The 26722-nt window shown below is 39.1% G+C and overlaps 1 protein-coding gene across 1 annotated transcript in view; it reads right to left on the bottom strand.

Moving 5' to 3' along the window:
- The window catches only part of ARHGEF38 (Rho guanine nucleotide exchange factor 38), a 156704-nt gene that overhangs the window by 84873 nt on the left and 45109 nt on the right, over positions 1-26722 (bottom strand). The window contains exon 2 of the mRNA XM_061419469.1: positions 20307-20494. Coding sequence (XP_061275453.1) covers positions 20307-20494 — 188 coding nt within the window. The remainder of the gene's footprint in view (positions 1-20306; positions 20495-26722) is intronic.

The following is a 26722-nucleotide window of genomic DNA, read 5'->3' on the forward strand; positions in this document are numbered from 1 at the left end:
GTGAACGTTGACATTCTAGGAATCAGTGAACTAAAATGGACTGGAATGGGTGAATTTAACTCAGATGACCATTATATCCACTACTGAGGGCAGGAATCCCTCAGAAGAAATGGAATAGCCATCATGGTCAACAAGAGTCTGAAATGCAGTACTTGGATGCAATCTCAAAAATGACAGAATGATCTCTGTTCGTTTCCAAGGCAAACAATTCAATATCACAGTAATCCAAGTCTATGCCCCAACCAGTAACGCTGAAGAAGCTGAAGTTGAATGGTTTTATGAAGACCTACAAGACCTTCTAGAACTAACACCCCCAAAAGATGTTCTTTTCATTATAGGGGACTGGAATGCAAAAGTAGGAAGTCAAGAAACACTTGGTGTAACAGGCAAATTTGGCCTTGGAATACGGAATGAAGCAGGGCAAAGGCTAATAGAGTTTTGTCAAGAGAATGCACTGGTCATAGCAAACACCCTCTTCCAACAACACAAGAGAAGACTCTACACATGGACATCACCAGATGGTCAACACTGAAATCAGATTGATTATATTCTTTGCCGCCAAAGATGGAGAAGCTCTATACAGTCAGCAAAAATAAGACCAGGAGCTGACTGTGGCTCAGATCATGAACTCTTTATTGCCAAATTCACACTTAAATTGAAGAAAGTGGATAAAACTACTAGACCATTCAGGTATGACCTAAATCAAATCCTTATGATTATACAGTGGAAGTGAGAAATAGATTTAAGGGCCTAGATCTGATAGATAGAGTGCCTGATGAACTATGGATGGAGGTTTATGACATTGTAAAGGAGACAGGGATCAAGACCATCCCCATGGAAAAGAAATGCAAAAAAGCAAAATGGCTGTCTGAGGAGGCCTTACAAATAGCTGTGAAAAGAGAAGCAAAAAGCAAAGGAGAAAAGGAAAGATATAAGTATCTGAATGCAGAGTTCCAAAGAATAGCAAGAAGAGATAAGAAAGCCTTCCTCAGCTATCAATGCAAAGAAATAGAGGAAAACAACAGAATGGGAAAGACTACAGATCTTTTCAAGAAAATTAGAGATACCAAGGGAACATTTCATGCAAAGATGGGCTCGATAAAGGACAGAAATGGTATGGACCTAACAGAAGCAGAAGATATTAAGAAGAGGTGGCAGGAATACACAGAAAAACTGTACAAAAAAAAGCTTCACGACCCAGATAATCATGATGGTGTGTGATCACTCACCTAGAACCAGACATCCTGGAATGTGAAGTCAAGTAGGCCTTAGAAAGCGTCACTACGAACAAAGCTAGTGGAGGTGATGGAATTCCAGCTAAGAGATTTCAAATCCTGGAAGATGATGCTGTGAAAGTGCTGCACTCAATATGCCAGCAAATTTGGAAAACTCAGCAGTGGCCACAGGACTGGAAAAGGTCAGTTTTCATTCCAATCCCAAAGAAAGGCAATGCCAAAGAATGCTCAAACTACTGCACAATTGCACTCATCTAACACGCTAGTAAAGTAATGCTCAAAATTCTCCAAGCCAGGCTTCAGCAGTACATGAACTGTGACCTTCCAGATGTTCAAGCTGGTTTTAGAAAAGGCAGAGGAACCAAAGATCAAATGGCCAACATCTGCTGGATCATGGAAAAAGCAAAAGAGTTCCAGAAAAACATCTATTTCTGCTTTATTGACTATGACAAAGCCTTCAACTGTGTGGATCACAATAAACTGTGGAAAATTCTGAAAGAGATGGGAATACCAGACCACCTGGCCTGCCTCTTGAGAAACCTATATGCAGGTTAAGAAGCAACAGTTAGAACTGGACATGGAACAACAGACTGGTTCCAAATAGGAATAGGAGTACATCAAGGCTGTATATTGCCACCCTGCTTATTTAACTTCTATGCAGAGTACATCATGAGAAACGCTGGGCTGGAGGAAGCACAAGCTGGAATCAAGATTGCTGGGAGAAATATTAATAACCTCAGATATGCAGATGACACCACCCTTATGGCAGAAAGTGAAGAGGAACTAAAAAACCTCTTGATGAAAGTGAAAAAGGAGAGTGAAAAGAATTGGCTTAAATCTCAATATTCAGAAAACTAAGATCATAGCATCTGGTCCCATCACTTCATGGGAAATAGATGGGGAAACAGTGGAAATAGTGTCAGACTTTGTTTTTTGGGGGGCTGCAAAATCACTGCAGATGGTGATTGCAGCCATGAAATTAAAAGACACTTACTCCTTGGAAGGAAAGTTATGACCAATCTAGACAGCATATTAAAAAGCAGAAATATTACTTTGCCAATGAAGGTCCGTCTAGCCAAAGCTATGGTTTTTCCAGTAGTCATGTATGAATGTGAGAGTTGGACTGTGAAGAAAGCTGAGCACCAAAGAATTGATGCTTTTGAACTGTGGTGTTGGAGAAGACTCTTGAGAGTCCCTTGCGCTGCAAGGAGATCCAATGAGTCCATCCTAAAGGAGATCAGTCCTGGGTGTTCATTGGAGGGAATGATGCTAAAGCTGAAACTCCAATACTTTGGCCACCTCATGCGAAGAGTTGACTCATTGGAAAATACCCTGATGCTGGGAGGGATTGGGGGCAGGAGGAGAAGGGGACGACAGAGGATGAGATGGCTGGATGGCATCACGGACTCGATGAACACGAGTTTGAGTGAATTCCAGGAGTTGGTAATGGACAGGGAGGCCTGGCATGCTGCGATTCATGGGGTCTCAAAGAGTCAGAAACGACTGAGCGACTGAACTGAACTCAACTGACAAAGGAAGAGGATCGAGAAGTTCATCCCAAACTTTATTTTGACTAATAGCATAAAAGGAAGATACCCAATTTGATATCTTGGATAAAAGGTAGAAAGTCGACCCAGGGTTTCTGCTTTGTTTCTCCAATCTGCCTTAACTCAGGGACAGGTAGGAAAAAGTTACTTGATAAGGGTTGGAGGTGCTTTTTGGGCTTCCTGTCCTTTCCTGCTCAGGGTTTTACATAAAATGTTCAGAGGACAAATAATCCTGCTAGGAATAGCCCTTCTGAGTTGAAGGTTCAGTAAATTTTGTGGCCCTTTAGAAAATCTTTTTAAAAGTATAAACACCGAATTATATTGTGAAAATACAAGAGAAAATAATTTGAAAACTGTTTGAATCACTGACATTATTTTAAAAATATGTAAAATTTTTATGCGCCAAATTATATTTAAGGGCTTCTTGCTGAGCACAATTAATGGGGTAAACATTTTTGTGTTTTGATCACTTGAGTATTCATTATGTGTGTGTATACTCATATGTTTAGCCTTTCTTCTCCCTGCATACTCAGACTCAGAGCTTATTAGGTATAAAAACCAACCAGTCAGAAACAACCAACCAAAGAAACAAAAGTATAATCTTTTCAACAGAACATCTATTTCCTTCAGATCTAATATCTGAAAGAAATTACTGATGTTAGAAAGGACTGACTCAACATTGGCCAATTTTCCCCCCTTTAATAACACAATTGCAGAGTTTTAATTTTCAAGAACCGAACCAATGCCCAGGAGCATCCGTCCAGCCATGTCTAACAGGAAACGGTGGATGATACCCTGCATGCAGGCCAGCCCTCAGGCAGGTTCCATACAGTGTCCTCGAGCTCCCAGTAGGATATGGGCCCCAAGTGGCCACAGAAGTAATCTGCTTACAAATTTTCCCTATCTTGTCCTCCTTTCCCTGGCTCATTTCTCATTCCTTTCCCGCCCTTCCAGAGGTTGTCTCCCCAATAAACAACTTGCTGTAAAATCTTTCTATTGGAGTTCTTAGAGGGAACCCAGTGTAAGACAGAGTGAGGTGGCCATGGAATATTTTATTGAGTAAAGGCTTGAAGGAGGTGAAGGAGTAAGCTTTGAAGTTATCTTGGGGAAGAATGTTCAAGGCAAACAAAACCGCAAGAGCAAAGGGCTTGAAACAGTGGTGCCTCTGGCTTGTTTAAGGAACACCAAGAAGGCAAGAGTGTGGAAATAGGTGAGGTCAGAGAGAATGAAGGACTATCTCAGTTTAGGACCATGTAGGTCACATAAAAATGTTAGATTTTGTTAGTAAGCTGAAAAGTCATTTTGGATGGCTTTGAGTAGAAGAGGAATGGGCTCTGACTAATATTTTTTTTTAATTACTGTTTTGTTGAAACAAGGATGGAGAAGAGTTGCATCAGGAGGCAGATGTAATAATCTAGGTGATTATTTATAGGCTCTGGAATCAGAATGGAAGTAAAGGAGGAGGTGAGAAGTGGTCTGATTTGGGGTACATTTTGAAGGCAGAGCTAATAGCATTTGCTGATAGATTCGATAGACAGTTTGAAAGAAAAAGTCAAGAATGACTCCAGAGTTTTTACCCAAGCAACTCCCCTCTCTACTGAGGAGAGAAAGACTGTAAGGGGAGCAAATTGTAAAGAGAAAATTAGGGACTCCGGTTTAACATTAAGTCTGCATTGTCTTGTAGACGATCATGTAGAGGTTCGAATGGGGAGATGAAAATAAGCAAAGCAAGCCTTTAGGGAAAATGTCCAGGCTGGAGATACAATTTATCAACCTTCAGCATGTAGATAGAATTTAAAGGCACGAAACCAGATCAGATCCTCAACAGAGTGAATGGAGACAAAAGAGAGAAGAGGGCCACAGACTGAGCCCTGAGCTACTTCAGCATTTACAGGTAAGGATCAACCTGCAAAAAAGACAAAAAACATTGAGGAGGAGTCTTTGGAATAGTAGGGAGAAAAACATGGGTATGTGGAGTCCTGGGACACAAAAAGAGATAGCTTTCCTTTCAAATGCTGGTATCATTTTTCTGCTAATGTCTAAAGCAACTGTTTACCGCATAAGTAATTAGCATAACTAATAACAAACTGCCTTCTGTTGTGATCATTTCTAGCACTGCCTTGAAACGTATCTTTGATTGTTACTTGGCCTTTTATGCATTTATGAGTCATTTTCTTGACCATATTATAAACTCTTTTAGGGCAGGATCATGACATAAATTTCCATGATTTCCATGCAGAATTCAACAAAGGGCCTAGACACTTTACAAACATTTAATGTTTTAATTTGCATATTCAACTAAAATGTTCCATTCTCCATGAAATATTGCCTGCTTAATCTATCTGGAAGTGATCTGTCCCTTCTGTGAACTCCAACTGGATTTATTGTCTGCACTTATCAATTGTTGCTTTGCATTCCAAGTTATCTTTTCATGGCTGTGAATCTTGTCACCTCTAACTAGGGATTCTTAACACCTCTAACTAGTCTTTCGATGATGAACGATGAGTCTCACATGTCTTTGTGTATTCCAAATAGCCTCAAATTATTGACTCGTGTAATCAATGATCTTGTCTGAATCTAAAGTACCCTAAATAAGTGTTTTTAATAAATACATGTATCCCCAATATATGCTTCCTTTCTGACTTAGTATTTTTCTTTGAAATCCAGGATTCATAGCCCTAGGCACAGCAGTGCTCATCTATGCTTAGTTCACCTACGTGGAAAGGTGCTCCACATCTCTGGTGTCCTGTTAGAGAGGTTTATAGCATCATTATAATAATCACAGCCACTGAAATTTTGTTGCTTACGTTTACAGATAAAAGCAAATTAAAATAGTGGTTTATGCATCTTAGTTCTGAGCAGTGAGTTGATGAGCACGATCTTGTTACTCAGGCTGAAGGGATGACTTTCCTAGATATTAAAATAGATTTTGCCTATCACATCTCTCCTTTTTTTCAATTTTGAGCTTTCCAGATCCTGCACTGAAATGGAAAATGCATTCATTTATCTCCTCACTTGGCCTATCAGGTTTCGATCTGGACAATAGATTATAAAACTTAGAGAAAACTGTAGTTGCCTTAAAATGAAGCTTATGAGGTGATTATAAATGTAACGAACTGGGGGAGAGTTTCCATCACAAAACTGTAATTCAGGGATTTTTAAAAATCCCATATTTTTTTGAGCTGAGGACTTCTGAACAAGCAAAGATAAGAGCTTTTCTTGGCTAGGAAAATAAGTTTCACATACTGGAATATTGATATATCACTTCCATACCCAAGTAAATCTGAATCCAATCTGACAGCAAACTGTCTTCCAAGATGACGAAACAGAAAGCTTCCTCCCAGCGAAAATCTGAACAGTGATGACTCAATGTCAGTTACGTATTATATGTTAACACAGTGACCTTGTGTTTGGCCGCACTGTTTACTTATGTGATTTTTATTTTTAAATTTAGCGTTCCACAACTATAGCCTTTTCCAAACTGATCGACAAACTTTTTAAAAAGTGAGGAAAACTTCATTGACTTTCTTCCCCCCTTTTCTAATGTGACATCAATTATTTGACCCTATAATGGAGGAACAAAGGCCAGATAATGTAATAAATGTTGAGATTCCACAATGAGTGTAAAAATGAAGTCTTTGATCTTAAAAAACAGGGAGTTCTAACCTGGCCATATCGATCATGAGATTCTTCATTGTGATGAGATCTCAGTAACCATGAAAATCGGTATTCTTTTAAGGTTTGAATATATGTATGTATTTTGGCTGTGCTGGGTCTTCACTGCTGCGCACAAGCTTGCTCTGGTGCGGTGAGTGACGGTTACCGTCTAGTTGCGGTACCCGGGCTTCTCATGATCCTGGCTTCTCCTGTTGCGATCACAGGCTCTGGGCATTTGGCTCAGCAGTTGCTGTTCATGGACTCTAGAGCCTGGACAAGGTAGGCAGCTGTGGCACACGGGCTTAGTTGCCCCTCAGCATTTGAATCTTCCTGAACCAGGATCAAACCCATGTCCCCTTCATTGGCAGGCAGATTCTTAAATACTGGACCACTAGTGAAGTACGAAAATCAGTATTTTCAGAGGATTTAAGAATATATGTATCAATGCCTCAAGCAGATTTCCAGCAAAAGTATAATATTTTAAAGTCAGCACATTAGCTCAGAAAAGCCAGTACAAAGCAGAATCAGAAATTCAAATGCATTTCTGAGTCATTGCTCCCGGCATCTGAATTATGGTTAGTAGGAATTGCTTTGATTTATTCAGATTTTTATTTAATATAGCAATTAAAGTGCTGTGTTTTCTGACTTTCTGGGCAACTTTTGTTTTTATATTATCAACCTGCCTTTTATCTCTGCACTCACTCTGTGAAGTCTTGTTACTGAGAAGTTTGATCATAGGAGGTGATGGACTGTACAGGGGAAAGGACTAGATTGAGAAGGAGGAAGAAGTGGAGAGAGGGACTTTAGTTGGCTTTTCCCTCCCTTTGGTTTAAAATATAGAAGGATTTCTACTATTCTATGCATAGCACAAGAAAGAGCCAACATATGTAGGAGATTATTAAATAGTACAAATTTTCTTATAAACAACTTAATGTATATCCTTATTCTAAAAATGTAGTCTTTTCCTCCCTGAAATCACAATAAAAAGAGAATTAATTGGAAAGTTTGGCAAAGTAAATAAGGTAGAGTCATAGAAAAGGTTTTTATTCTTGCACATAAAATTTTACATGTATATTTAAAAGGATAATGTAGTTTTAAAAGAGAAAGGAAAAAAGAAAAAATAAGGGCATTATAATTTTAAATTTAACTTTTTATTTTGAAATAATTATAAATTCACATGCAGCTGTTAAAAAAAAATAGAGGGATGCCCTTTACAAATTCCTCCAATTATAATATCTTGCAAGACTCTGTGTGCATTGAATTTTGATATATTATAGAATACATCTGTTGGATCATCAAAAAAAGCAAGAGAGTTCCAGAAAAACATCTACTTCTACTTTATTGACTATGCCAAAGCCTTTGACTGTGTGGATCACAACAAACTGTGGAAAATTCTGAAAGAGATGGGAATACCAGACCACCTGACCTGCCTCCTGAGAAATCTGTATGCAGGTCAAGAAGCAACAGTTAGAGCTAGATGTAGAACAACGGACTGGTTCCAAATAGGGAAAGGTGTACAACAAGCCTGTATATTGTCACCCTGCTTATTTAACTTACATGCAGAGTACATCATGAGAAATGCCGGACTGGATGAAGCACAAGCTGGAATCAAGGTTGCCGGGAGAAACATCAATATGCAGATACGCAGATGACACCACCCTTATGGCAGAAAGTGAAGAAGAACTAAAGAGCCTCTTGATGAAAGTGAAAGAGGAGAGTGAAAAAGCTCAACATTCAGAAAACTAAGATCATGGCATCCAGTCCCATCACTTCATGGCAAGTAGATGGGGAAACAGTGGAAACATTGAGAAACTTTACTTTTCTGGGCTCCACAATCACTGCAGATGGTGATTGCAGCCATGAAATTAAAAGTCACTTGCTCCTTGGAAGAAAAGGTATGACCAACCTAGACAGCATATTCAAAAGCAGAGACATTACTTTGCCGATAAAGGTCCGTCTAGTCAAAGCTATCAGAGAAGGCAATGGCAACCCACTTCAGTACTCTTGCCTGGAAAATCCCATGGACAGAGGAGCCTGGTAGGCTGCAGTCCATGGAGTCACGAAGAGTCGGACACGACCGAGAGACTTCACTTTCACTTTTCACTTTCATGCATTGGAAAAGGAAATGGCAACCCACTCCAATGTTCTTGCCTGGAGAATCCCAGGGACAGGGGAGCCTGGTGGGCTGCCATCTATGGGGTCTTACAGAGTTGGACACGACTGAAGTGACTTAGCAGCAGCAGCAGCAGCAGTCAAAGCTATAGTTTTTCCAGTAGTCATGTATGGATGTGAGAGTTGGACCATAAAGAAAGCTGAGTGCTGAAGAATTGATGCTTTTGAACTGTGGTGTTGGAGAAGACTCTTGAGAGTCCCTTGGACAGCAAGGAGATCCAACGAATCCATCCTAAAGGAAATTAGTCCTGAATATTCATTGGGAGGACTGATGCTGAAGCTGAAGCTCCAATACTTTGGCCACCTGATGCAACAAACTGACTCACTGGAAAAGACCCTGATGCTGGGGAAGATTGAAGGCAGGAGGAGAAGGGGATGACAGAGGATGAGGTGGTTGGATGGCATCACTGACTCAATGGACTTGAGTTTGAGTAAACTCCAGGAGTTGGTGATGGACAGGGAGGCCTGGCGTGCTACAGTCCATTGGGTTGCAAAGAGTCAGACACGACTGAGTGACTGAACTGGAACTGAACTGAACTGATAGAACATATGAATGGAGTATGGTGATTGCTTGCATAAATAAGACATGTCTATGAAAAATTAATATCTTGATTCTACTTAGTTCAGGGAAATTTCATGGAAAAGATGAGGTTGATTTTTAAGAAAGTTATGGTTAGTGAACTAAGGTGGAATATGTTTGAGGCCTAGAATACAATCTGAAAAATTTGGAAGTTAACAGATACACGAAGAGTAGCTGGGAGTTTCTATGAGACCAGAATTATCCTAATGCCAAAACCAAACAAGAAAAGAAAACTATGGTCCAGTATCTCTCATGAAGAGGGAAGCAAAAATCACCAACAGAATATTAGCAAATCAAATTTTAAAATGTATAAAAAGGATGATACATTATAACTGAGTGGGATTTATCCAAGGTATGCAATAACAGTTCAATATTCAAAAATCAGTTAATATAATCCAACACACCAGTGGGCTTCCCTTGTGGCTCAGCTGGTAAAGAATCCTCCTGCAATGTGGGGGACCTGGGTTCGATCCCTGGGATGGGAAGATCCCCTGGAGAAGGGAAAGGTTACCCACTCCAGTATTCTGGCCTAGAGAATTTCATGGACTGTATAGTCCATGGGGTCGCAGAGAGTTGGACATGACTGGGTGACTTTCACTATCACATCAGCAGATTAAAAAAGGAAAAAAAATCATATGATCATATGATAGATACAGAAAAGGCATTTGTCAAAATCCAATGTTGAGGAATTGATGTTTTGAATTGTGGCCTTGAGAGTCCCTTGAGAGTCTTGTAGTCAAGACTCTCTCTTGAGAGTCCCTTGGACAGCAAGGAGATCCAACCAGTCCATCCTAAAGGAAATCAGTCCTGAATATTCATTGGAAGGACTGATGCTAAAGCTGAAACTCCAATACTTTGGCCACCTGATGTGAAGAACTGATCATTGAAAAAAACCTGGATGCTGGGAAAGTTTGAAGGCAGGAGGAGAAGGGGATGACAGATGATGAGATGGTTGGAAAGCATCACCAACTTAATGGACTTGAGTTTGAGTAAACTCTGGGAGTTGGTGATGGACAGGGAAGCCTGGCGTGCTGCAATCCATGGGGTTGCAAAGAGTCAGACACGACTGAGCGACTGAACTGAACTGAACTGAATGTCCATTCATGATTTAAAAAAAACCTCTCAATAAACTAGGAATAGAGAGGTATTTCTTCAACTTGATAAAGAATATCTACAAAAAACCTACAGCTAACTTAATGGTGAGAAGCTTGAAGCATATTTACTAAGATCAGGTACAAGGCAAAAGATGTTCCCTCTTATCTTACATTTTCCATGTTGTACTGGAAATTGTAGCTAGTGCACTAAGACAAAGGAAATGAAGGGCATACAGATTGGGAAGGAAGACATAAAACTGTCTTTGCTCATAGATTACACTACTGTCTATGTAGAAATACAAAATAATCAACCAAAAATCCTCTTGGAACTAATAAGTGATTACAATAAGATTGCAGGTTACACAGTTAACAGACAAAAGTTAATTGCTTTTCTACATACCAGCAATGAACAAGTGGAATTTGAAATTAGAAACACAATACCATTTACATTAGCATTCTGCAAATGAAATATTTAGATATAAATCTAACAATATATATACAAGACCTGTACAAGGAAAACTAAAAATTCTAATGAGCAAAGTCAAAGAACTAAATAAATGGAAAGACAGTCCATGCTCACGGATTGGAAGACTTGATATTATCAAGATGTCAGTTCCTCCCAACTTGATCAATAGATTCAATGCAATCCTAATCAAAATCCCAACAGTTCTTTTGTGGATATTGATAAACTTATTTCAAAGTTTATATAGTTTATATGAAGAAACAAAAGACCCAGAATAGCCAACACAATATTAAAAAAGAACAAAGTTGGAATACTGACACCATCTGACTTCAAGACTTACCATTAACCTACAGTAAATCAAGATAGTATGGTATTGGTAAAAGAGCAGACAAACAGATTAATAGAAGAGCCCAGAAGTAGAGTCACACAAAGATAGTTAACTTATCTTGGAGAATGGAATAAAGGAAATACAATGGAGCAAAGATAGTCTTCTCAACAAGTGGTGTGGAAACAACTGGATGTCCATGTGTAAAGAAATGAATCTAGACACAGAGTTTACCCTCTTCATAAATTTAACAAAATGGATCACAGAACTAAAAGTAAAACGCAAACCTAAGAAAAACACCTCACATAGGAGAAAACCAGATGATTGAGTATAGCAATGACTTTTTAGGTACATCAACAAAGGTGTGATCCATGAAAGAAATAGTTGATAAGTTGTACTTTATTAAAATTAAAAAACCATGAAAGAGCAGGAGAATGAGAATACAAGCCATAGACTAGGAAAAATGTTCTCAAAGACACATCTGGAAAAGGACTACTAATCAAATATCAAAGAACTGTTAAAACTCAGTAACAGAAAAACAAACAACCCATTTAAAAAATGAACCAAAATATTAATGGACACCTCACCAAAGAAGATCTCTGGATGACAAATAAGCATATGAAAAAATGCTTCACATCCTATGTTACTGGGGAAATGCAAATTAAAGCAATGAGACACCGTTAGAATGGCCAAAATCCAGAATACTGATATTACTAAATGCTTGTGAGAATATGAAGCAACAGCAACTCTCAATCATTGCTGGCAGAAATGCAAAATTGTACATTCACTTTGGAAGACAATTTGGTGGTTTCTTACAAAACTCAACATCTCGTTACCATATGATCAAGCAGTCACATGTCTTGGTTTTCACCCAAGTGGACTCAAAACTCATGTGCACACAAAACTGCACAATGTTGTTGTAGCAGCTTTATCCATAATTGTCAAAGCTTGGAGCAACCCTGATGCCCTTCGGTGAATGGATAAACAGACTGTGGTGCATCCAAACAATGGAATACTGTTCAGTCCTAAAAGAAAGTGAGCTATCAAGCCATGGAAAGACGAGAAGGAATCCTAAAGACATATTACTAAGTGAAAGAAGTCGATCTGAAAAGACTACATACTGTGTGATTACAACTGTAGGACATTCTGGGAATAAGAGAGGATTTTTAGGGCAGTAAAAGTACTCTCCACAATACCTCAATGACACGGCATTGTACATTTGTAAAATTCCATGTGTGTGTACATGTGCTAAGTATCTTCAGTTGTGTCAGAATCTGCAACACTATGGACCATAGCCGGTCAGGCTCCTCTGCCGATGGGACAACGCTAAAAGGCAACCATCATATGAACTATGGATTTTGGGTGGTACCGATATATCAGTGTGCTAATATTCATCAGTTGTAACAAAACCAACACTCTAGTGGCGGATATTGATGATGGGGAAAATTATACATGGTGTCAGGCCAATACAGGAAATCTTCCCTCAACTTTGCTATGAACCAAAAGTGCTCCAAAAAAAAATGTCTTTAAAAAAAGAGTAGCTGGATGATAAAAAAAAAAAAAGGAGGGGAAAAAATTGCATAGTTGCCTGTTAAAAATGAATGACTTATTTTTGGCAACAGTTAAAGTCTTTTAGTGGAGGTGACAGCTAGTGAGGGCAATTTTGACAAGACCCTTCTATGACATTTCAAAACTCATGACAAAAAAAATTTGCTCACCTATGATTTCCTCTATTTGTTATGTAAGCAGAGTTTTAACAAATAGCTTTGAGAAGTCTAATTTATCTACCTATCGATCTGTAAGGGCTTCCCTGGTGGCTATATATCGATCTATAAATGAAATATATAAATAAGATATATATAAATGATATATGTATCAATCTATAAGTGAAAGCTGGGTCTATTTTAATAATTATTAGATAAAATATTTCTGTCTTGGTTCTTTCATCTTGTTTTTCAGTGAATTATCATGATCATAATTCTGTTCTTTGTTCAGTTAGATTGGTAAAATTTCATTACACGTGATTGTCTAAAATCCTCTTAAGGAGAAGTGGGTGTCTAAGAGCTGAGCTGGGTGGGGATTAGGGAGGAGGTTCAGACAGAACTAAGGTAATCTCAGGGCTTCCTTGGTGGCTAAGTTGCTAAAGAATCTGCCTGCAATGCAGGAGACCTGGGATCGATACCTGGAGAAGAAAATAGCTACCCACTCCAGTATTCTTACCTGGAGAATTCCATACAGCAGCCTTGCACGCTGCAATCCATGGGGTCACAAAGGTCAGACATGACTGAATGAAGAGTATGGTGGTGGTTTTGGAAGGGGAATCTCAGAGAGTGCATCCAAGGAGCAAAACTAAAATTGAGAGACAGGCAGGCTGTCCAGCGGGTTTGCTACACAGCCTCTGTGCTCTGTATAACTCCTGGGAGCACCTTTCATCTAAAGAGCCATCCAAGGGCTGCATATTGAGGTAGAGCCCAGCTTTGAGGGGTCAAGGCAGATACCAGTTATGTCAAATCAGAAACCTCAGATGAGAGGGCAATCTTCAGAAATTCCCAGAACATGTGCTGAAGCTGCAGTCCCTTTCATGTAGGCCAACAATGGACTCATTCTGGTGAGGAGGGAGTCCTTACAAATATGGCCACTTGGGACTTCCCTGGAGGTCCAGTGGTTAAGACTCCGTGGTTCCACTCCAGAGATCAGTTTGATCCCTAGTTGAGGAACTAGGATCCCGCATGCCACATAGCATGGCCAAAATAAATAAACAGATACTTTTAAAAAATACAGCAAACTCCAAAGTAAAATAAAAATCATTCATCAAACTAAAATGTAGTAACTACAACTTAAAATTCACAGGACAGCAACTGAACCGTGACCATCTTTTTGCTGTGTGCATGCTTAGTCACTCAGTCATGTCCGACTCTTTGTGACCCTACAGACCATAGCCTGCCAGTCTCCTCTGTCCATGAGATTCGCCAGGCAAGAATACTGGAGTGGGTTGCCATGCCCACCTCTTCAGGTGGGCATTCTATCCCTGGGTCAGGGGCATCTTCCTGACCCAGGGATAGAATGCGCATCTTTTACACCTCTTACATTGGCATGCAGGTTCTTTACCACTAGCGCCACCTGGGAGGCCCACATACAGATTTCCATGGCGTTGCCATATTTGAACAGTATTTTTATTACCATCATGCATTTACATCCTCCTCCTCCCTGGCTCCTTTCAGAGATGATTTGATCTACTCTATGTTCTCTCCTTATGCATAAGCTTCTCTATCAGGGTTGATGCCATAATTTAAGCTATAGCAGCTTCACTCAGGTGGAGGACAGGAGCAGGAAGCTGAATTCCCTGGGCCCCGTGGTCCCTTCCCTCTCTTGCACTTTGAAAACAAAGGGCAAGTTAAGGATTTGTCTTAATTCCTTGCCTTTTGTGTTCTCCTATTCCAGGCCTTCCCTTACCCACTTTGGACCCTGGAGGAGAGGGTTTTGGTAGGATGTCAGTACAGTGTGGCATAGGCCACATATGTCGCACAGTACAATGGCCCACACAACATCTAGACTTCCATGATAATGCTGGTCGGCACCATTTTCCACTTGAGGGCTCTCCATCCAGAGAGAGCTTGATATTGTTCTCAAATGTATGGTCCTTCAATAAAGAAAATAAAATATTTCTCCATTTAAATTAGTACTTGTTATTTGTGGTTTAAAATACAACATGTAAATAAACTTTTTTGGGGGAAAAGTTTCCATAAGGGTATATATATATATATGCACACACATATGTGGTATGATTACAGTATCATGAAATATTTGGGTATGTCCATGATGCTTTTGAACTGTGTTGTTGGAGAAGACTCTTGAGAGTCCTTTGGACTGCAAGGAGATTGGTCCTGGGTGTTCTTTGGAAGTATTGATGCTGAAGATGAAACTCTAGGACTTTGGCCACCTCATGCGAAGAGTTGACTCGTTAGAAAAGACCCTGATGCTGGGAGGGATTGGGGGCAGGAGGAGAAGGGGATGACAGAGGATGAGATGGCTGGATGGCATCACCGACTTGATGGACGTGAGTTTGAGTGAACTCTGGGAGTTGGTGATGGACAGGGAGGCCTGGTGTGCTGCAATTCATGGGGCTGCAAAGAGTCGGACACGACTGAGTGACTGAACTGAACTGATATATGTCTAGACAATAAACCAAAATATTTATTGTGCTTATTTCTAAGTGGTAAAGCTATACATGTTTATTTTCTTCTATATATTTTTTCAAATGAAAATTATTTACAAAATTGCTGCCAGAAAGAGTATCCCAATTCTAACAGGAAATTGCAACTGAGCTCTTGTCACTACAAAATGATTTGTCCTTTTTTCATAAAATAAAAAAAGTCAAGTATAAGTTCACACAATTAGAGCAGATATAAACAAATCCAGAATAATTACACATAACTTTCTTGTTACATAAATGAAAACAGACTAAATGTGTATTCAAATATATACACATAAATAGAATATCCTTGGAAGGATAAAAAGAAGCTGCTAATGATGTTTGTCTCTAGAAAATGAAACTGAATAGCTATAAGATGTTATTGTGTCCTTGAGATCTTTGGTATTTTTGTATTATCTGAATTTCACAAATTAAAAAAAAAAACTAAAAACATGTATTTAAATTTATCTGACTATGCTTTTCAATCACTTCTTGGTCCTTTCCTTATACATAAAACTGTTTCCACTGTTAGGTTATTCCAGACAGTCATCTGTACCCTGATTCATTCAAGCAAGTTCACTCAGATAAGCACAGGGCTTTTCTCAGTTTTCAACCTCCTTCTTCCAATTTTCACTCTTATAAACTGACTTGCTTCTTCTGGGGCTGAAAAGACATGAATCAGCTGCCTAGAAAGAAGACATGGAGGGAGTACAACGTGGTGAAGAGTCTTCTCAGCAAGAGAAAAGACATCCATCAGATGACTTCCCAAAGTCCCTTCCAGCCTAACCTGTACATGTGAAATATTTATTTATGTTGCCATAAATAAATATTTATTTATGGTTTAGCTAAGCATGGTTGCAGATCATTTCCATAGTAACATGAAAACTATGTATTAGTTTCTAAATTTTGACACCAACTAATGACAGGTGGCCTATGTGGAAAGTCCATGGTATTGAAACAGGACAGAGAGTGAATGTCCAAGGAAAAGGTGGTAAAGTTAATGAACTGGTGGTGTAAATTAACTACCTCAGTATGCAGATAGATTTAGAATGATTTAGATTTAGATTCAGAATCCTCTGAATCCTCTGAATTCCTAAACATGTATTTTACTTGTTGCTGCTGCTGCTAAGTTGCTTCAGTCGTGTCCAACTCTGTGCAACCCCATAGACGGAAGCCCACCAGGCTCCCCTGTCTCTGGGATTCTCCAGGCAAGAACACTGGAGTGGGTTGCCATTTCCTTCTCCAATGCATGAAAGTGAAAAGTGAAAGGGAAGTCGCTCAGTCGTGTCCGACTCTTAGCGACCCCATGGACTACAGCCTACTAGGCTCCTCCATCCATGGGATTTTCCAGGCAAGAGTACTGGAGTGGGGTGCCATTGCCTTCTCCAGTATTTTACTTAACCAAAGCTTAAAAGCATAATGAAGTGGGGGAAAGGTGGATCTGACATGAGAATTCTGAGAAACCTCCAACTGATTGCTATTATAACATTAGTGGAAAGGACATAGGCTGCTGGACTGAAGCTAAATTCCACAAAGAGGAAGGCAGAGAGCACTGAAAGATAACTACGCGTTGGGAAGTGCCGGATGTGAAAAATCAACAAGCTATGAACAATCCAGATAGAATGACAAAGGAAATGGTAGTTAGAATTATGAGAATGGTAATTCAAAGTATTAAGAGTCAAAGTTAAACAAGCCAAGTAAATAAACATGTTACATAACAGAAACATTTTATTTTACACGGTCTGAAGCACCAAGTCTTAGCATTGCTCCTAAGAGTTACATAGGAAGCAAAAAAATAAGACAACAGAAGTGAAAAAGCAAGCAAAAATTAAAGCGCATACCCAGGTGTCCAGCTCAGGAATGGAATGTAGACTGGCGGCACCAGTTTAATTCACCAGTGTAGCTGATGCTCTAAAAGTGAAGACACTCTAAATAAATGTCTTATTCCATTTGATTCAAAAAAAGATTATTAATTCAAAGGAAGGCATTTTCTTGTATATGTAGTCTCTTTTTTTGGCATTGATCATTAACTCATCAAGGGACAGAGCTTTGGTAAATTGTGTTTATTTTAAAACATGTTTCAGTCACACATGCTTTTATACATATTAAATACTTCAGAGTCAACTTAAAAAAGAGAAAGAAGTAAAGACAGAGAATATAGACAATTCTTTTAGGATCAAGAGAGAGTTTTTGTTTGTGTTTTTTAAGATAGCCGGTGATGGTGAGAAAAATCCATCCAATAGGCAGAGTAAAACCGATTACACAGGACAGAAAAAGGACACTGGCAGGACCAAAATTGAGGAGTAAGCTTGAGAGGATAAAATCCTGTGTAGTAGAGAGGTTCTCCTTAATGAGAAGCAGGATCCACCAGCCAGGTTATATGAGTGGAGATGCAGGTAGGTTTAGATTTTTTGAAGAGTGTGTGAATCTTCTTATTGTGACTATTTTCTCCATGAAATGATGGAAGATGATGCTAACTGAGAGTTAGAAGAAAAAAGAGAGTGTTTGAGGTGTGAGGAGCAAGAAGAAGATATGAAAGAGTCCTTTCAGAGACATTATGGGGGCCTCACTTGAAAAAAATGGTTATGAATTTTAAGAGAGATTGGTTCAGCTGCATACGGTAAAGGTAGAAAGTACACAGACAATTGAACTTCATTAAAGGCAGCTTTTTTTCAGGCAAGTAAATGAAAGAGTGCAAGAAAAGGGAATTGAATTCATCTGCAAGGAGTGATTTTACAGTGAAGGAGCCTGGAAACTACACCAGGTGTGGGCTTGATGAACATGTGAATAGGCAGTGGTGGGCTCAGTAGCTGAGGAGCCCTGGCAGCACTGCTGGAGAAATTGCTCTGGAAATTGCTGGAGACAGGACCAATGGGAGTGAGCTGAAAGACAGGACATGGGGGTTAGAGAAAGGTAAGCTTGGAATTCTGGTTCAGAAGGCATGAAGTTACTGGTAGTGATGGTTGTAGGATGGGCCCCTGGAGACAGCGGCTGAGATGGGGTTGAGGAAAGCTCATTGACTATAATGAACAAGTCAAAGAACTGAGTGAAAGGCTGTGCCTGAATGTTGAAATTACTGAAAATGGATGGCAAAATTAGGTACAGAGAGAGAGAAATTATGGAGACAGTGTGTTAGGTATAAAATTTTCTGAAGAATAGGAGCAAGGACTGGACCATAAGGGTCCAGATTCATAAAATTGTCTTCTAACATGAGAACTGCAAGAGGATTAAATCAGAATACTAATGAAGTGTTTAGATCAGGACCTGACAAATAGCGATACCTAATAAAAAGTCATGAAGGAGGAAAATGAAAGATGACTCCAGGTGAAGGGAAAATGTTTTGCCTATTTGGCCTCTTTGCTTTATACATTGGCCTAAATTAAAAAACAAAACAAAACAAAACATTTTACATCAAAGGTCACCTTGATCTACACTGGTTTTCCCTGATTTTTAGACCACTTTATCTGTTATTTCTGAGAAGAGTCTTTTGCTAAGAAATGTAAACTACCGGGGAAGAGGCTTAATAACTGATGTTAGAACAACTGACTTGCCATCTTTTTATAATCTGGGGTACATGTTAAGATGCCAAACCCAGAATCCACAAAGTTGGACATATCTGGCCACTTAAATATGGCAAAAACAAATGAATAAGCCTTAAAGAAGGTTTTGACTTTTTAACCTTGGTCAATGTTAGAAGGCAAAAGACAAACTGAGAAAATCAGCTGCCACATATAGATAAAAGGAGGTTTTATAAAACAATAAGAAAAAGACAAGCCATAATGTTTTTCAAAAGGGCAAAAGATCTGGATATGAATAAGGATTAAAAAGAAGCAGCTGATGAATATATACTTGTCAGAAGAAACCAAAGGTACCTGGTCTTCACTGTTGTTTATAAACCAATAATGCTCAGCTGTAAAGATGATGCAGCCGCATACCAGCTCAAGCAATGTGTGTGGCAATGAAAATTAGAACACTGTCAACTTTTTGGTTTTAAGTTGGCAATTTTTATCAAAATCCTAAGCATGCATATCCTTTGACTTAGCAATTCCACTCCTAAGAATTTATTCCAAGCAGATAAGGTGACAATACCCAAAACATGTGTGTTTCAGCATCAGTAATAGTAGAAAAACATTGAGAAGTGTTAGTGGTCATGAAAATAGGTCCAACAGACTGCTGAATGTAACAAGCATATTACAAAATAGCATGTGTGGTTCTGATTATGTTTATCTATAAAATATATGTGAGTGTTTTGATATGCAAGTGTCCAAACTGATGTCTGAAAGAATGTTTCCAACCATGTAAATAGTGATTATCATTGAGTCATGGAATTCCTGATCATTTTTACATTCTGGTTTATGTTTTTGCATATTGTTTGAACTGCATGTGAGGACCACTTACCACCTTAGTGATTTAACATATATGTAAGAGAAAATTCTTGTACCTTTATTCTAATTCCCTGAAAAGATCTTGAATAAAGAGGAGGAGAAACATTAACTTATAAACACCTCTAGTTTTGTCTTAGGCCAGTTCTGCCTAAGAGAAAATTGTTACTCTACATTCAAGTTCATTTCTATGCTTCATTTTACTTAGCTAATAGGCATAATTCAATTGAGCTCTCAACGTAGGGGAGGAAAAAAACCCACATAGTTTTCTCTTCTGAAAACTTGACCATCTTTAGATCAAATTAAGTGCTTTGTTCTTAAACTGCTTAAAAACTCAACCACTCAGAGTTTGTTGGCAGTTCCATGGGCATTCAAGAAAGAACACGTAGAAATTTCAAAGTGGCAAAAACTGAATTTCCATTTCCGCATATCTTAGAATACAGTTTCCCTGATGCTGGGTGTCCCTGTGCTGACAGAAGTCTGAGTCTGGTGATGACTTCTGCTGTCTTGAACCCAGGGCTTCAGGGGAAGGGCCCATTGCTCCTGCCGTCGCAGCGGTAGAGGATAAGGATCCTCGGATACACTTGGGTTCTGTGATTTCCCGGTTCTGGTGATCCTATTTAGGATGGGGCTGGAGGGACCCTCAAAGTTGCATTTACCTGTTTATTTCTCAAGGGCTGAACCACTTCTCGAACGCACAGCTCTAGATCATTGAGATAGTCCTTTTCCGTCTGTATCAGCTCCTTGATGATTTTCGCACGCTTTGCCATCATTCTCTGAATCTGATGCTCATCCTCCTGAGTTAGGGTCTCAGCTGTGGAACACCCAGCCTGTGGCGTCATCTTTTCTGTTAAATGAAAATGTGTATTAATACACCTGAGACATTCTGTTAGGATTTCTTGTTCATTTGTTACAAACATCCATCACTGCAGAATTGTTGTTAGCAAGGAAGAAGGCTTATGTGTCTTCACCTGTGTTCTTGGAAAGTGATGTGTAGATGTTCTCCTTCAGGCTGGAATGCTGTGAAACTGTGAGCAGGAGTGGGGTTTCAGAAAGAATATTTCTAACAAGTCAGTTAAAAAATACTTGACATGTCTCGTCTTTAAAATACCCCATTGCTATTATAATAGATTATAAACCTGATCTTCAGCTAGAGGTAAAAATGTATAAAATCCTAGTACGGAACTTCTCGACACATTTCCTTTTAAATCAAGGGAAGATTTTTTAATTTGCGAATGGAACACTTTCCAATTTTGTATCTATTAAAAATAATTGTCCCTCATTCTAAGTAGGTGGTATGCAAATCTCCATAATATGGAAAACAATTACATGTGATTGAGATTTGTCTTTCAGTTCACAATCAGAATCCATGAGGAGTGAGGCAGTGGTAGGTTAAATACATTTCAACCAAGATTTCTTATGCCTCATCTTCAATACTATGCATATCTTGTTATTGCAAAATTTTTGAACTGCCAAATGGAAATATTTGATAAAAAAATCACAGTGCTCAGGAGATGTTGAAATAAGTGGGAAGGCTCACATGTAGCCAGGGTTTTATAGAAGGTATAATGTGAGCAAGCTAAATATCTTCAAGGATGAGTTTCCCACAGTGATGTAAAGTTTTGGAAGCCACAAACTAGGTCACAGATGAAATCAGAGCAGTGATAGATAGTGGGGCAGCGAGTATGTGTGTCTGTAAATGAATTCACTTCAGACTTGAAGTCATTACAAACTTAATTTTCATCATAGTCTCTGTAGTTGCAGAAGTAACTTTATTTCCTTTAAAACCAATATGATTCTAGTAACTGAAAAGTAAGACCTTTTTAGGGCTTCCCAGGTGGCATTAGTGGTAAAGAACCTGCCTCCCAATGCAGGAAACTTAAAGAGATATGGGTTTGATCCTTGGGTGGGGAAGATTCCCTGCATGGCAACCCACTTCAGTGTTCTTTGCCTGGAGAATCTCATGGACAGAGGAGCCTAGTGGGCTATGGCCCATAGAGTTGCAGGATCTTCTCTTGGCTGACTCCAGAAAGAGCCAAGACAACTGAAGAAATATAATAGCAGAGCTAATGATTTCATGTAAAGAGAGACTGCCCCAATAATGTGAAGAGACACAAGAAGTATTGAGCACTCCTTTCTCTCTTGCTCAGTAATTTCAGGAGTCCAGGCAGAGGCTGGAATGATGCTGTGAAGGTAATTCCATCATTAGTTTGAAAGGTGTACTAGTTTGGTTTTTGGACAATCCTGACTTGAAGGTGAATATGCTTCTGGGTCATTTGCCTGGAAACTATTCTTCCTTCCTCAGGAAAGAAGGATTTGACAAATACCATCTAAGAGCACATGGTTTTACAAAGCTTGGGCCATTCAGTGCTAGAGAAATAATCTATATCAGTTATTGAAGGAGAGAATCGTGGAAGGAGCTTTCATATCTTGAAGCAAATTTTGAGAATTTGGGGGTGCTTGATAATTTATAGTACTCTTATTGGAAGGTATAAAAATCTTGTCTTTCAGCACCCCAGATTCGAAGGAAAAGTTATAATGAGATGTCAGTATTGTAAACTATTTTGGATATAAAAGAGGAGGGCAGGGCAGGAGGTGAGGAGATATGCAGTGAGCAGATTGTATTTGTAACCTGATCTTGTGACCTGTGTGAGCCTCCTTTTGACTGATCCTTTTAAAAGCTGGGGGGTTGGAAGTCAAAGGGCAATGGGGAATAATGGGGGTTCAAATAATCTGTCAGTTTTGGGGGACTAGCAAAGAGAAGGGAGTCTTTTCTGATTTTTGGCCAAGAAATATTCTAAAAATACATTCTCAGGTTTTTGTTAGTTCTCAATTCTGGAACTCAATTACTACATCAATTACTACTCAATTACTACTTCAATTTAATTTACTTTACCAATTTCTCCAGTTGCTGTACTTTAAATGTACAATCCTAGATTTATTAATGAAAAATTATATGTTCTAATCCTGCACAGTATCTTGTTCAGAACCAAGTTAGGAGGTCACAGTGGTGGAAATAGTGTTAGTCAAGATATTTAACTTCAGAAACTTTTCTGTTCAGGTATAAAAACCTTCTGAGAGAATTCAGAGTGGTGTGATCTTGTGAGCTATCTTGTTTGCTCTTTTGACTCAAGTTTATTGTGGGAACAAAGACTTACATCATTTTCCCATCCAGTCTCTAAACACGTTCTACGTCTGCATTTCTTAAACCAACAAACTCTTCATGATACACTGTGAGCACAAGCTTTGTTGTTATAAGGTCCTTCTTGACCTTTAAAACTTTTATCTTTTAGTTATACAGTGTTTTTACATATACTGTGTTTTTATATAAAACTATTTGTAGCACATGAATACAACCAACATAGATTACCAAGTCAGCAGTCAGCTATGATAATCTTTTATTTCTAGATAAAGCCACAGAGGAGCTGAATATTTAGGAAAGAAGGAAAAATAAAACTTCCAAAATGACTATTTTCCAGGAGCTAGCATAAACTAACGGAGAAGGCAATGGCATTCCACTCCAGTACTTTTGCCTGGAAAGTCCCATGGACGGAGGAGCCTGGTCGGCTGCAGTCCATGGGGTCGATAGAGTCGGACACAACTGAGCGACTTCACTTTCACTTTTCACTTTCATGCATTGGAGATGGAAACGGCAACCCACTCCAGTGTTCTTGCCTGGAGAATCCCAGGGATGGGGAAGCCTGGTGGGCTGCCGTCTATGGGGTCACACAGTCGGACACGACTGAAGCGACTTAGCAGCAGCAGCAGCATAAACTAAAAGATTGTGCCAAAACTAAAGGGAAATGGAAGCTAAAAGAACATTTAGATAGTCTTGAAACTTCAGCGGCAGACCAGTGGTTAAGACTTTTTGCCTTCCAGCACAGGGAGTACGGGTTCAATCCCTGCTTAGGGAGTTGGGATCCTTCGTGTTTCGTGATGAAAGACTCAAACATAAAACAATAGAAGCAATATTGTAGCAAATTCAATAAAGACTTTAAAAATGGCCAACAGCAAAAAAAAAAAAAACAAAAAAACCCATTTAGTTTGTTTTAACCAGAATACTGCTACCATGCATGAAAACTGTAACATGTAAATGATCCTCAACTCCAGCCTCTTTCTTTCACCCTCAAGTTTTATTTTTCCAGCAGTGATGATGAATTTTCACTCTTCTAGCCACAAATTTCATGAGGAACATATGTGGAAATTTTTGGCCAAGGAAGTTTATGTAAAAGGATTTTGCAGCAGTTTGGGGAAAGGATAATCAGACTTAAGATCAGCTTTGCCACTCTTCACAGAGAAAACTTGGTGGATAAAAAAAATAGTTAACCTTACACAGCCTCAGTTTCTTCATCTGTAAACTAGGAGCGAAAACCATCACATTAAATGAGCAACGGTATATGGAAATTCCATAGGGTCTTTAAAACCATATAAATGTTAGTTATTTCCAGACACGGGAATAATAGGCTTCCCTTTTCTCTACTCTTGACCTTTTCCACCACCTAGGGCAAATAACGATCTCATTATTTTATAGTTATCAACTTGGCAAGAAAAATGTATGACTTGAAGTGGGTGGACAGCTATGTTCAGATGGGAGAGAAGGAGAAATGGGGCATGGCTCGTGGAGGAAATTGAGACTAGAGCTGACGTTTGGAATCCTGCGTAGCTTTCCTGGGCTAGCTGTGTGCGTGGGGAGAACCCTCATCTTTTTGAGGGATGAAAAAGCCCCCAAAGGTTGCTTGTGTGGGGCGTGGTTGAAGAGGTTGATGACAGTCTTCACTGATAGCCCATGTTTTGCTTAGAGTTTGTGTGCGCTCTTTCTGCTTTGCCATTGTTGCTGTTGCTATTGCTGCTGCTGTTATCGGGGTGATTTGAAGGAGAGGTAAGTAGTTTTTTCAAGCTATAAAACTATATTTTTGAGGTTAAGTGCCTAGGCTTTGTGTCAGACTTCCTGAGTTCAAATTCCACCTCTAACATTAGATATGTGACCTTGAACAAGTTATTTAACTCTCTGTGCACCAGTCTCCTCATCTGTAAGTTAAGTGATTGTAGAAGATGAAATGAGTTAATGTTTGTTAAATACAAACATTTTGTTTGTTAAATACAAAGTGTCTTTAAAATAGTAGATACTCTGTAAATGTTTGCTATTATTATTAGAGGCAATTCCTGTTTATTAGCTATAATATAGTTTTCCCTGTATTTTTAGCTGTATTCTAATTTAGTGTGTAACCTTCTCAAAATATTTTCATGCACATGTAAATGTACATACAGAAGTTACAATAGATATTTTTTGGTGAGCATATTATATGTGTGTATATATGTATATATACACACATACATACATGTATATACATTTATCTTTATTCTTTATAATAACAGTATGATCATCAGACACTGCCATTTATTTGCCTGAGCAATATTTAGTCTCCCACTTTTTAAAAATAAATTGAACTCTGAATAGATAAAAATGTTTACTTCTTAGATTGTTTTTCAAACTATGTCTCATTTATGGCAAATAAGATGTTAAGCAGAAATCTCTGAGAGTGGTTTCGGGAGTTTTTAAAAAGCAAATTTGGCTGGGATTCTGCTTCTTCCATCCTCCACCCCTTATGGTTCTTGCCTTCTTTTTATTGTCTGGAATGTGAATGTGAATCCTGGAGGGGCGGCAGCCATGATGGAACATGAAGTACTAGTCACAAAGATTAAAGCTATACACAATGGACAGCAGTGTGTGGAAAGATGTGAAGTATCTCTTTACTCCTAGACTTCTTGTATAAGACACATAAATATCCATGTGTTAGGTTACATTTTTTTCTGTTATTTTTATTCCTATGAGATAGATATTTTGATATCTAGAAATTCGAGTGCTGCAAATAATGCAATCTATGTGAAACTGACCTAGCAGGGGAGGAAGGCTATCAGGAGGACATTTGTAGTCTGGAGAGTTGGTTACCATTAAAATCCAGTGGCAAAGTATTTGGTAAATATATATTTCTGCATACCAAGACACGTAATTAGGGAATTGGTAGAAAATCAAAATGTTAGCATGTTTTGATTCTTCCTTGTCACTTTCAACAAAAGCTTACCAATGAGATATGAGCTCAGACCACAGCTAGCCAATCTACAAAAACAGATGGATGAAAACACCCAAAAAAGATATTCTGCTGGTGGCCTATAATTTAAATAGCCTGAGAGTCCCAAAATTGATTGAAAATGCCAACCACTGCCATTCTTAAAGGAAAGCCCAGGAAATAGCTTTAGGAGAAGATGAGAGTGATGTCTCAGGGCTGCTGCTTCCATGGAGTACTCTGCCATTACAGAGAGGGAAAGCATACCAGCCTGGATAAATTTTAATGGTGTCTGAGAGACGGCCAGAGGCCATCAGGCTAGGGAAATTTTATTAATGCCAGATCCCACCTTCTTGGGCCTCATCCCTGAGTCTGACTCATGGTTCTCTGCTAATACCCTGCTGCATTTCTGAATGGAGAGACTTCTGGGTTTTGGAAAGTATCTCTGGGCATTAGTGGTCCTGACTTACCTCTTAATTATTGATATACTTTCTCCTGGTTTCTATAATCTGGATTCTTGCTCACTGTAATAGGCAGAAAATGGTCTTTCAAGGATGTCCACATCTTTGTCCTCGTAACTTGTGAGTATGTTACCTCACCCGGCAAAGGAGGCTTTGCTGATGTGACTAAGGTTACAGACTTTGAGATGGGGAAGTTATCCTGGATTCTCCTGGTGGACCCAATCTAATCACATTCACCATTCAAAGAAGAAGAGAGCAGAGGATAGGTGAAGACTGTGAGGGACTTAACTCACCATTGCTGGTTTTTGAAGAGAGAGGAAGAGGGCCTAAGGGCCAAGGAACGTGAGTGGCCTTCAGAAGGTGAGAACAGGCCACCAGGAAATAGGAACCAACAATCTGAAGAGTGAGGAATGGCTTTCCCTCTCAAACCTCCAGAAAGGAGCATGGCTCTATTGACACCTTGCTTTCAGCTGTGAGACTAGTAAGCAGAGACTCTGGACTTCTAACCTGCAGAAGCTGAGACAATACGTTTGTGATAAACTACTGTAT

Source organism: Bos javanicus, chromosome 6, assembly GCF_032452875.1.
Source record: "Bos javanicus breed banteng chromosome 6, ARS-OSU_banteng_1.0, whole genome shotgun sequence".
Taxonomy (NCBI): Eukaryota; Metazoa; Chordata; class Mammalia; order Artiodactyla; family Bovidae; genus Bos; species Bos javanicus.